The sequence below is a fragment of the Maniola hyperantus genome, chromosome 12, assembly GCF_902806685.2.
Source record: "Maniola hyperantus chromosome 12, iAphHyp1.2, whole genome shotgun sequence".
Lineage (NCBI taxonomy): Eukaryota > Metazoa > Arthropoda > Insecta > Lepidoptera > Nymphalidae > Maniola > Maniola hyperantus.
Window position 1 is genome coordinate 2,162,571 of NC_048547.1, and position 13,689 is coordinate 2,176,259.

Sequence of the window (13,689 nt, forward strand, 5' to 3'; positions counted from 1 at the left end):
CTTGAAGGATATCAAAATGGCGGTAAGTAGTCCCACCATTTTGTAATACTCAACTGTTATATTATTGTCTTCAAAATGGTGTCTCATAAACATTTAAAGTATGGCGGCTTGAAGGATATCAAAATGGCGGTAAGTAGTCTCGCCATTTTGTAATACTCAACCATTATGTCTTTAAAATGGTGCCTCATAAACATTTAAAGTATGGCGGCTTGAAGGATATCAAAATGGCGGTAAGTAGTCCCGCCATTTTATAAAACTCAACCATTATGTCTTCAAAATGGTGTCTCATAAACATTTGACAGTATGGCAGCTTGAAGGATATCAAAATGGCGGTAAGTAGTCCCGCCATTTTGTAATACTCAACCATAGGTCTTTAAAATGGTGTCTCATAAACATATTACTTAAAGTATATCAGATTTTTTTAGCATTGTTATTGTGTTGAGTTCAATATTGACATTATCTGATATGTAGGGCGATTGTCTAAAACCTGCATCAATCATTATTACAATCTCAATTGTTCTGATTGGCTGAATTTGTGCGATTCTTGTTGCAACAATGCATTGTGGCCAATAGTGAGCGAGCATTAACCAATCAGAGATGATTGCGATCGTGACATTGTAGCTGTCAAACAACCTCGGTAGGGCCACTGGTTTCTTTTGATTTTTGTTACTTGTAGTATTAAATATATTTTATTAGCATAATTTAGTTTCCATTGTTTTTGCTTTTACAGTGGCTTCGATTCTGATATTTATCTCTGAAATCTGAATCTTTTTCTTTTTAAGATTTCTAAAAAGGGACAGAAAATGAATTTGAGACTGAGATGAGACTGGCACCTAAAGTCACCTAACAGTTTTAAATTAAAGTCCGTCCTTTTCTTTTTATAGTTGCGATCAGAATCAGTAACATTATCTAGTATCATCTGTAGAACGGTGCATAGGCTCACCGCTCAAGTGGCGTAGTGTCTTCCGCCCTGCGCAGCTCGCACGTGTGCAGTGACTATGGCGTGTATCTGTTACTGTAAAAGCACGAACTGCGGTAAATCATTCCGAACTGCCCCCCAATTGTGTAAGAATAACCATTTCATGGCTATCGCAATCGTCAAGAATTCTGCCCTTTGATTGGCTGTGAAAAAATGTAAACAGCGAATCAACCAATCAAAGGGCAGAATTTCTTGACGATTGCGATAGCCATGAAATGGTTATTCTTACACAATTGGGGGGCTGGTTTGAAATACTCGCCAATTTGGACTTTTGCTAACATTCACTTGGTAAATCTTAGGTTTTACCTCAAAGACAAAGGCGCTAAGGAAATTTTGCCGACTGTTTTATAAACTCGCTCCATCGCCCCTTCAGTTAGACGCAACTACTCGACCTTCCTTTCGCTACAGAGATAGCCAGATCGCTTCGCTTCCCACCTCCCCCCTTTCGCTCCATATGACCACATAGCCTGGTTTCATTCTCTCCTCTGCGAGCTTCTGGTTTCGCGCTTTACAAAACACTGGCTAGGACAGACAAGACAGGGTGCTCAGATTCTGGTTTAGTTTTTATTCGGACTTGCATTTCTTCGAGGTGAAACCTAGGATTTACCGACTGATTGCTGATAAAAGTCAGAAATTAACGGTTGTCTCTGACTGGTTCGATATTTTACTATTACGATTTGATAAATCCTAGGTTTTACTATAAAAGTCTAGGATTGACCGTAGTTTGGGCTTTCACAGGCAGAGCCAGCGCGTGCCAGCCCTTCCTTATTTTATAAAAGCTGAAAGTGTATCTGCGTATTGTCCACAACACTGGGAGGTGAGTTTGTTCGGATGTTTGTTTGAATCATGATGGCTTTGGGTAGGTAGGTGTACAAAATCTTACGTCAAAGTATCTCGAGAACCGCGGAACCGATTTCGCTAATTCTTTTTCTAATTCCTATAAAAGAATCGAGTGTTAAGCGGTACGAAGTTCGCCGGGGCAGCTAGTAACGTATATTTTTTAATATTTTCTTTGGAGTAGTATCACGTCATGCATTGCTCTTAGTGTCGTGGGAACCATTAAACGTTAATAATTTACTACACTTTAAAAGTGTCTGGCAGGGGGTTGCCACCATACTAAGTGTCTGGCAATGCATGACAGGATTTCTAATACTATTCTGAAGAAAATGTAAAAAAATAGACTTCATACTTTGACGTAAGATTTTTTTACACCAAAGCAACCATGATTCAAACAAACATCTGAACAAACGCTCCTCCCAGTGTTGGAGACAACATGCAGATAAACTTTTAGTTTTATAAAATAAGGATGGTCTGGCACGCGCTGGCTCTTAGGCCATTATATTTATTTCTCTGTGATCAATGGATTTGTCCAAAAAAAATTAGGGTAAATTTTTTACATTTTTATTAATTTAGACTTTGCTTTAGAAAGGTTTTAATTTGTTACCAAATTAGTTAGAAAGTTATTAATTCAAAAAGTTTCATAAACCCCTATTTTAAGGGGTTTATGAAATAAATTTATAATAAACTCCCCTCCCTTATTTCTTGTAGACGACCTTTGTGGGATTCAGAATTCAGATTGCAATACTTGTTTCTGCACAGTGAAATTAAGCGTGGGAATCTTGGTCGACAAAATGGCGTCATTTGATCCATTTCTCTGAAATCGTAACAGCTGTAATTTTACATTTTTGTAATTACCTACTAACGAGTTTAAGTTTAGCGTTTGGGATTTCGTTTACAAAACTCGCAACGGAGAATTTCATTCTTATGAGATACTCTTAAATTCCACTTTTGATCGATTTATTTACCTACAATAAAATTATGTATGTGGGTAAAATTTGAATGAATGAATAGTAAGTTTAAAGTTGAATGAATGAATGAATGAATAGAGTGTCTCAACACATGCCAATACATCTGGTTGATAACAAAACTACCGTTCTTTTACAGAGCAGTATTAAGTTATGTGCACCTAATGAAAAAGCAGGGGGGGGGGGGGGGGGCGTGTGTCATGAAAACAGTATCAAGCGCTTGCTTCGCTCTTTCGTACGTATCTGTGGTGTCATATAGTGATACTTTGAAATGGCCTACTTCACAGACACTTATTCAGTGTTCGCGAAGTATGACTCAAAATAAAGTATACGTAGAATTATCTACGCATAATTATGTCTACGCACTACACTACTCAAGGTGTTTAGAGGAAAACTACAGAAGAATCAGAATGTAGTTGTTATCAAAATCTATTAATAAAAATCGAGAAACGACGCGTGACGTCACTAATAGGTCGTCGCTTACCGATAAGGACGAAGGCGTTCTCTTGTTTAAACTCTTTTGGCCTTCTTGTTTTATTTTACAATTTGTGTGTCTTCTCTATTTGTGAAATCAATTTGTGAGATTTTGTTTTTTAGATTTTATTTTCATTGTTTTATAGTTTTATTAGTCCCAATTTATTTACTGATGTTATTTGTTTCGCCTAATGGAGGTTTAATAATGAATTCATTTTCTTCCTATTTGCCTTCCTTGTTTGCAGCAGCTGCTCCCAATATTGTTTTGCCTAAAAAGGCGTTTCCGTAAATATTTGATGGTACAGTACCACTTCATACAAGAAAATATTTCAGCCAATCCTAGCGCGTGTCCGCCCGCTATTGGCCTACGTGCCATGTTTTGTACTCGTGAATTATGAACGAGAAAGTGCGAGTCTCTGTTTTTCTTTAGTTTAAATTTTATAATCTTAACGTCAAAAGCAATAAGCCTTGTATTTCATTGGTGTAGTAGTCCCGTTGTCCCGCTTGCTCAACTACCCACATACACAAATCGTGTACGGACGAACGCTGTTGCCTGTTTCCGGTAGTAGTAATAGTTAATTAAATCAGTTCGCTTATATGGAATGTCGTGGATGTGAGTGGAGGAGGGGGGGATTGGGTTGTAATATCCGGCTCGAAGAACTTTTCAGATTGTCTAGCACCGAAGTCGGAATCGGAGTAATCACCAACCGGGAGTTACCTATGTAAACCACAAACACCACATTTGTACCGTATTTGGTATATTTTAAAATTTTGGTGCCCCAGCCACAGACTAAAAATTAATTTAAATTTTAAGGAAAAAGTTATGAGATACCATTTTTAAAATATAATGAATTCAACACCAGCTGTTGTTATTTTCGTAAGCTTGACTGATTCAAATATCATAAATATCTAGACCTTACGAGCGTTATTATTTATTTTCTTGTAATTACCTAACGAAGACTGCAATATTAATATTGTACAAGAACTACCCACAGTTTTCGTCTCACGAAAGTTAAAACTTCGCAAATCGCAGTAGTAGAATTTAAGATGGTAATATTGTTTCGATAACATTTAAGTATGTCCATGTTGACAAAAAATTCAGATATAAAAAAACTTTGCAAGGCATTTCAAGAAATAGCCTGACGTTTCCCAAATATGCGTAATAATTGCCTCACCTTTTAAATTTTTGTGACAAGCAGTGTAAAGCGACCATTTTATGATCAATCTGGCATCAAAATATGGTATACGACTTTCACCCATCTGGTAAGTTACCAGATAAATATGATTCATACAAAACCCCTTTCTGCTTTGGTGTTTTGATGAATCAGCACATGAACCAACATGTCTTGAATTAGCTGTCTAATGATATTTCAAGGCACCTTTAATTTATTTTTAGGCAACCTTACTTTTTTTGTTTCTTGTAAGCTTTTTGCTCTCGATTGGTATCAAATGACCGAAGAAATGGAAAAAAAGACTTGGTAATTCTAACTTGAAGGTGTCTTGGATTGATTTCATTAGGCAATTCATTCGAGGTATGATGGTTCATGTAAGTACTATGATTCATAAAAAAAAACGGCCAAGTGCCAGTCAGATTCGCGCGCCGAGGGTTCCGTACAAGTCGTATTATTTCGACATTTCGGACGGTGTAACCACAAATTCACGGTTTTCAGATTTTTCCCCTGATGTCTACTATAAGACCTACTTACCTACCAATTTTCATGATTATAGGTCAACGTGATATACCCTGCAGGTTCCTTGACAGACACGACAGACAGACAGACAACGAAGTGATCCTATAAGGGTTCCTTTTTTCTTTTTGAGATACGAACCCTAAAAACATTTTTCATCTGGTTATTGGATGGGTGAAGCCTAGATGGAGATAATGAGTCTGTGACCTTTGTCAGATTGATTGATAATGTAATGTGTGACTTGGTGGTGACTTGAGATAAATAATGTATATAATAATGAATTCTAATATTTGGCATCCACCTCGTAGATCTAAAATTGCGGCCTAAAGAATAAGTTGATCTTAAATAACCAAAGAAGTTGTTGATATTTAAAAATACGAGGAGAAAGAATGAAAAATATCAAATAGGGAATTTATTTTCATTGTCAAAATAAATAACAGAACTGTTCATTACTCTCTATTTTATAATAACAAGAAAAATGGCATAATAATAATATAGTAACACAGACTGAAAAAGCTAGACAAGAAGAAGGAATAAACTTTAAAACTGGTTTGTTTATGAAATGAAGCAAATTACTTGTCTCACAGCCCGTTTCCTGTCTTGTTCCTTTAGCCTGTGTGTAATAAATATGTACATGTCGTTATGTAAAAAGTACTCTGGCCTAGAACCAGCACAGGTCTGTGCCGCACTATTGGTCCGTCAATCAACCTTTACTCCCTGTGCTGTAGAAAAGTAGAATCACCATGCGCAGACGCTCCCCCGCTGTCATTCAGAGGTCTTTTTAAATGACGATACACCTAATAAATTGAAGGCTTTTTACTGAATCATATGTCTTCACTAGTCGCGCGGTGAGAGTGCGAATTGAGTGGTCGCCGGCTCTCTTCGTCAGAACCATAGATAACTTCCTCGTCCGAGTCGTTGATCATAGAGAATGCTGGGTTATCCTTGGTGATGGCGGTTTCTGAAAGAACGATACATTTTTGTCATACTACCCTCAATTGGTGGACAGAAGCGGGCGTTACTTTGCGGATGTCCATGATACACCAATACTTGTAAAATACTCATTAAGTCAACACTAAGATTGCCAACAAAGGGATTCAGCGTTGGACACTTAATTGTTTCGCGAATGAAACTCTACTTTGACTCTCGTTGGATCTGTGTTCACTGTTCAGGCAACGTCGAATCGATTTTATTTATACGTTATTTTAACGAGGGACGATTTTCATTAATTTAAACTAGCTAAGTTACAAAGCTGAGCAAATCCTTGTTATTTATATTAAAAATCGATGTACATAATATAATATGGTAAATTACTTTTTATAAGTAAAATGTAAACAATTGATTTAGTGTTTAAACAGTATTAGTGACTATATCGATTTTAAATGAATATTTAATGTAAAGCATTTTTGTAATGTTCATACATACATTTAAGTTACATACCTATACAGTGTTTATTTTATATTTTTACCCATTTTGTAAATGACTGCGGAACCCTTAACAAAATTAATAAATATGTATGATAGTACCTATTCGTTGTTTTTTTTTGTTTCCTTGTAAATCGACTTTTTACAAGTCCATAAACCTTACAATAGGTTCTTATTTCTCAAATGGCAACAATACAAAAACCAATTCTGTAACTAGGTCTCAAAAAATGTCGACAAATCAAATCCGAATTCTGCAACTGGATTTCTAATGTCCATTAATCTCGGTACGAACATTGCAACTAAGTGTCAATAAACCATAATACCTATTATCTACGAATTTTGTCGGGTCTTCAATGTCGATTTTAGTGCAGTGCATGAATTCTGAAACCGGGTTCAAATGATAAATCAAAGACTATATTCTGCAACTGGGTCTCAAAAATAAAAGATGAATTCTGAAACTGGGTTACAATGTCGACAAATCAAAAGCGAACTAAAACTGGGTTTTAACTTTCAAATATCGAGAAATCAAGCGAATTCTAAAATTGACGATAAATCAAATACGAATTTTGCAACTGGGTCTCGAATATCGACAAATTAAATACGAATTTTGCAACTGCGTCTCTAATGTCAACAAATAAAATACGAATTTTGCAACTAGGTCTGAAATGTCGACAAAAAGAATTTACCATGTATGTTCCCGGTGCCAGGCGAGAACAAGTAGGCCATGATATAGAGCGTGAAGTTGAAGAGGCCGTATAGCGCCATGAACGGCGCCGAGGTGTCGTAGCACACTGCGGGCTGCGCCGCCCAGTGGTCCTGCAGTGCGCCGGGGCCCCAGCTGTGCAGCGCCAGGATCGTGGTGATGAACGTCACCGTTCCCACTATTATTGAGAGACATCGCAGTCTTATATCTGAAACAAAACCAGCTTTGAGAACATAATGCTCTCAAAATAATAATGTTCTCAAAGGTGTGAGAACTCAGATTTTCATCGCAACTCTCTTCAAAGCGGTATTAAATTTTTCTTACCGAAAAATGGCATATTTCTCAAATCACTGTACGCCTTTACTATGAGGATGAGGAGGTACAGAAAGTACAACGTAACAGCAACGAAGAACATTATCTTCACCACCTGCAAATAAAAATATTCTTTAGGTAGGTACGAACTAATTTTGGTAATTTTTAAAGTTCCGTGCCCCAAAAGGAAAAAAGGTACCTACCCTTATAGGATCACTATGTTGTCTGTCTGTCTGTCCGTCGTGTCTGTCAAGAAAACCTATAGGGTCTCGTTGACCTAAAATCATGAAATTTGGTAGAGGTAGGTCTTATTGCACCAATGAAGGAATAAATCCGAAAACCGTGAATTTGTCACAAAAAAAATTAAAATGTGTTCCTGAAAAATTTATTAGCATTTTCAATTTTCAAAATTCAAATTTTCACTAACGATACCAAGTGGCGTATCATATGAAAGGGCTTTACCTGTACATTCTAAAACAGATTTTTATTTATTTTATGCAGAATAGTTTTTGATTTATCGTGCAAAATGTCGAAAAAATACGACTGTAGTACGGAACCCTTGGTGCGTGAGTCTGACTCGCACTTAGCCGGGTTTTTTGAAGTGAAACTTCTTAAAGCGCGACTTGAAAGTAACTAAGACCTTTTTCGGGCGGAAGTAGCGCTCAAACGTCACTTCTTCCGAAAATGGTCGCCAAACCGAACAGCTGTTTAGAGGCCACGTCTTTTATCAAGATGCTACCAATTAAGCTCTGTCTACGGATCCAACAATACTCACCGGATAGTTGGGGCTCATGTAGTAATTGAATGTGGGGTCGTAATACGCGTAGTACTTCTGCCACACCGCCACACACATGGCGGGCAGCCACGCCAGTCCCACAATTATCACTTTGAACAGGTAGAATGATACGAAACCGCGCTCGTTCTGAAATAAACGTACTTAACTATCATTATACCGAAGTTTTATATTGACGTTCGGGCTCCGCAGCCGGACATTAAAGTGAGATAAGGAACTGCACCCCATTATCCAAGATGATACGGCGTGGGAAACTGTATCGTAGGAGAACCTCAATAAGAGCTTTTGCACAACTTTTGGCAGATCATGCCAGACTTTTAACCCCGTATGTAGGAGATTCTGGGGTCATTACTCATTGTCGGAAAAAGGGTACACCCTGAAAATCATCTGGTCCCAAGCCAGCTCCAGCGCTTTCTGCTGACTTGGAGGGGGAGGATATAGCGCCCGTAGTCCGTTCATCGCGGGTCTTTCGAATCCAGCACAAGTACCTGGAATAATCGCCATTTCCCCCGTGGTACCTAACGGTAACTCTCTGACGGCGGGGCCCAAGAGGAGTTCGTTCTATGATAAGTGCGCACGCATCTCGCCTAGAATTTATATAGGTATAGGCGCCCGACACCATCTAAAGCAGCAAAATCTTGAATTTTCAGGCTGTTTATAACAAGCAAGTTACCTGTCTTAGTCCATGATACTGCGCCAGCCATGATAGCATCACGCATGCCAGGAAAGTGGTCTGGAATATCGTATCCAACAGCGGCGCGAAGCAGCCCCCGCTCACCAGGCGCAAAGGGAAGATCGGATCTTGGGGAAGTAAAAATAGTAATATGTTAAGGTCAGGGACAAATCTAGCACTAAAATTAGCGATAGATTTGAGCGCTTTTAGCAATAGGTTTTGGTAAGCGGAAATTCCGCTCTAAACACTACTACTCTGTAGGTACTACAAAATATCTAAGTAAGTATAGGTAAATTCCGCTTCGGATCTGCATTCTGCAACGTTCGTACAGTTCTTGACTGACTGGCTGACTGAACTGGACTGGATTAAACCGAATCGGACCAGTCAAGTCCAGTCAAAATGATTTTGTTTATTGTAAGGTCTACATCTCCTGAGGATGCTCCGGTTTTGGTGTGAAACGTGCATCGAGTGTGTTTTGGAGGATTTGTGTGCTGTTGCGTGGTGGTGGTGCGTATGGCTTGCTTAGTGATTTGTTTTTCCTGCATATTTAGTAGTGGGAGGGCGGGTGATCCATACCACATGCTGCACGTGGCACCATACATATTTGTATGTTTGAACAGATTATAGCACATTAAGCGTATACCTTGATGGTTACTTGAATAATTTGATTACCGTTGTAAAGAAGAAGTAGCGGAAGTAAAATAGAGAGCCATTTCTGTTCGATGGCCCAATCTTGAGTTGAAAATTTTCTGAGTGTGTGAGCGAACCAGCACTGCAAGAAAAAGTGTATGATGTTGGTCGTAGTAAATTTCATCTTTTAGATGTAATTTATTTAAATAATTATTAAACAAAAGCTATTAGGTATAATGTTGATGAATTTTTGAATGACAAATTCTAAATAATGCATAGAACAATTAATAATTTTTACATGATGACATAATATTTTAAAATGAGATGAGATGCTGGGTACATACACTTCAAGGAAATTTTTAAATATTTTTGATGGCATTAACAGTTGCTTCAGTACTGAGTGAACATACATCACGAATTTCGTCACAGGCAGTAATCGTGTGGTATCGTCATAGCATATCAACCTAACTAGCAAGTGTGTGGTATCGTCATACGTTATCACAGGTAGGATCCACTCATTAAAGACTTTCGTCTTTAGTTAGGCTTCAGTGCATATTAATAAGTACCAGGTAAGTCACAATTAGATGATTACTTACGGCCACGGTGAATGTGGTGAGAAGGAAAATAAACCTGAACCAGGTTTCCATTTGTGTGAATGCCGGATTGTAGGTTTTGAACTGAAATAATACCGTGTATATTAAATTTTTTGCAGCTTTTGACGTACTTTAAAATTGCAGAAAAGTAAGATTGGGTATCTATCTTACACAGAATAAATGCCCTGAAATTAGTCCTTTGAACCAGATCCTTTAAAGAATTCATAATGGTTGAAAAGTATGGTAGAGCCTAAAATTAGTCATTCAAACCACGCCAAGTATGAACGTCACAATATGACAATAATCTGGTTGGTCTGCTGAACATGTCTCCGTCCATTCGCTGGTAGATGATACCGGACTTAAGACTGACTGTAATATTATAACTTTCATGATACTCGTACTTACAAAGAACACAATTTCCCGTATAAAATACCGCTTATGGAACTCGCTCAGGCCGTAGAAGTGTATGTTGAGCACGTAATGTGTGTACTCTAACGATCCAAGATGAAGGACCAGCACTTCCTCGCATATTTGCTTCTTGCATTTTAGATGTTGTGTCCTAAAATGAGTGTTTGTCGTTAAGTTTTTTCTAATAAGTACTTATTAATTAATACGGGTCCGGCAGGATTTTCCGTTGCCACCCGCGTTGTGTTTTCAGGTTTATGAGATAAATTTCAAGATGTTCTTATAGTTCTTACAATTCACGAGCGCGTGGGAACTTTACTTGTGGTTACGTCGTATACATGAATATTGTGTAAGTGTCCGTGCATGTCGGACTAATCAGTCGCGAGCAAGCGCTCGCAAACGCACACATTTAGTGTACCTTACTTATACCACTTCCACACGAGTAGATATTCCTACTCTGTGCCGCTACGACTTAAACACAAGCATGAGCCACTCGCCTTCGTGAAATGCAAAAACTATACCTACCTATTAGTGGCCTCTGACTCAGGAATGAGGTTGACCGCTGTGTGGTCACTCAACACGCCGTCTATTGATATACTGACTTGGAAACTCTTGTCGAAAATTTCCTCTGGAAAAAAAAGATATGAATAGAACACACATCGGTTTGGATCCGATAGGGTCCCTACTCTGAGCAATTGCAGCGAGCGATAATCTTTTAGTTTTATTATACAGCTAAAAATTATTGTTAGCGCACTATATATTTTTTTAAATCAAAATAGCGGACAAACAAGCCTAAGCTTGTCACCTGATGTTAAGTGATTACCACTGCCCATGAACATTTGCAGCACCAAAAGAACCGCCAGTACACCGCCGAAGAGAGTTTGTCCATAGTTTGCATGTGCGTACACCAGGTATCCAGGTGGTGAGGGTGAAATTGCTTATACGGTGGCGTGCGGTGCGATTGTAGAAAAAGGAGAGTGCAATAAATTTAAACAACTCCTAAGAACACTCCCTGTTATAAAGCTTGCGTCTCTGCGGTGCGCCAGGCTTTCCACCGAGCTGGTTTGTTTTGGGATTGTCCATAAGTCGGACATAAGTATTGGTGAACACAGAACAACCCACCACCTCCTATGGCCAGGCGTTGTCGAAGGTGCCAGAGATGTCTAGAAAGATTGCCTGTAGGTTTTGCTGTGCTCAAAGATCTCGCTTAGTGCCGTAACGGGCGATCTGCCTGGGGTAGATTTACAAATCCGTGCTGACAGCACAACTGACAGAGATCCCTCTTGCGTTCTGTTCTTTCCAAAATCTTGCCAAAAACGGAGAGGAGCATGATAGTAACTAAGACCTGGTGATAAAATTGATAAAACAGCGGGAGCGTGGAAAAAGCGTTGAATGCTAGTGCAATGTTGTGTTCTTACCGTCGTTGTTATCGGTGAGTATTTGCGCCAGCAGCCACAGTTGCTGCGCTCTTGTGCCGAGCGCAGGGCTACGCAGGCGGAAGGGGCCGTGGCATATGTCGCTGATGTTAGCTAGCACGCTACTTGCGGATACCGACGTGGTAGTTGTTGGGGACGGACCTGAAAATAATTTTTGGCAGGTATGCATGCTACGTCCCTTGGCAGGTAGGGCTTTTTTGGCATATAGGGTCACAATGCAAACATACTTCGTAGTTCCTTCGCGCGTTTACACGCAGAATGTTACTCACTGCGTATAAACGCAGCTGTAGTAACTAGTTATGACAATTGCAAAAAACACAGCACGCAAACTACAGTTTTTCAACTGACTTGCAGTCGGTAATTTCCATAACTAAGTATTTACTGTCTACAAAAAATATACTTATCCCAGAATTTCCGTTCGCATGTATCTTCTTATAACTACCTACCTACCTGAGTACCTACTTAATAATAAGTAAATATATCATATTTTACAATTTGATTGATTTAATTTCAGTATCAAACCTGCTAATCCTATGAAGACACCAAGACCGAAGCACGCAAAAAATGCTATAAAAACCATCACGAACTCTCCTTTGTGCATCGAATAAATCCTCATTTGGACAGACCTGAAAAAATATATTAAAAAAATAAACTGCAAGATTACGAAATAAAATATTTAAAAAAGGAACACGTATACCTTTCACATCGATCGTGGTGATATGCAGGTGCAATATATTTATTGAATTCGCTGAACAAATCGCTGAATTGTGACAGCGTATTGCGAATCTTATAATTCCATCCACCACTCGGCAAGTGGTACGAATATCCTACGTTAGCTGTATCCATGTTTGCTCTAGCTTTGTACTATTTATTAATCGAAATATATTTATTATTATCTACAATAAATTACTTAGAATGGAAATCAATAAACACACTATCTTCGCTAATGGCGTTGCATTGTAAAACGTTAAATACGATGTTGTTTCCCCCAGCTTGTTTACAAGCATTATTGATTTTCGCGGGGTTTGCCAGTTGCCATTGCTACGACCGCCATGTTGGGAAATGTGACGTGGCCCTGACCTAGTTGAGGGCGGCCGCATGATATTATCAGAAATTCGCTGCCAGAAAACTTCCTTTTGCACTCACTCTGAAGTCTGTCTCTGTCACCAGCATTGGATTCGGTGGATCGCCGGGCTAGAAGACTCATTGGTGACGATTGAGGAAGCGGTTAATTCTAAACTTCAATGTTTGGAACATCGGCGCAAAGTTGCTTGTCTATCGGTATTCTACAAGATATATTTCGAAGAGTTTGCCCAAGAACTTTTTGACCTGTTTCCTCCTTCACCTTTCTACCATCGTACCGCAAGACATCGTCAAGGTCTGCATCCATACGTGGTTGAAATTCCAAGGACACGTACGAAGTGATAATTATGCTTCCACGTTTCTTATCCGGCATCAGTTTTTCTCTCCACTTTGAATATGGCTACTTTTAAGTCAAGACTGAATAGGCATCTTCTGGGCAAGCGCGTTCCATCTTAGGCTGCATCATCACTTGTCTGCAGGTCTGATTGCAGTCAAGCGCTAGTCTATAAATAAAATTAAAAAAAAACTCTGCGAAAATTAGCAAACATTCTACTATAGGCAACATTCTGAGTCTGTGGCGTGTTTAAACTTGACGGTAAACTTGCCGCAGCGTTACAGTGTGCATAAGATTTTTGTGACAGACGATTTCGGGTAATAAGTACCTATACGGCCAGCCTAAATCCGAGTCACT

The 13,689-nt window shown here is 38.9% G+C and overlaps 1 protein-coding gene across 1 annotated transcript; it reads right to left on the reverse strand.

Moving 5' to 3' along the window:
- Positions 1–5,343: 5,343 nt before the first annotated feature.
- LOC117986969 (transmembrane protein 181) lies at positions 5,344–13,487 on the reverse strand. The gene is made up of 12 exons (XM_069502043.1): positions 12,613–13,487; positions 12,438–12,541; positions 11,898–12,056; positions 11,005–11,107; positions 10,480–10,633; positions 10,078–10,158; positions 9,524–9,623; positions 8,852–8,979; positions 8,161–8,307; positions 7,398–7,500; positions 7,057–7,281; positions 5,344–5,907 (listed from the first exon to the last, which is right to left on the reverse strand). The coding sequence occupies exons 1-12, from the start codon at positions 12,759–12,761 to the stop codon at positions 5,771–5,773; spliced, it is 1,590 nt and encodes a 529-aa protein (XP_069358144.1). The 5' UTR covers positions 12,762–13,487; the 3' UTR covers positions 5,344–5,770.
- Between the last annotated feature and the right edge of the window lie 202 nt (positions 13,488–13,689).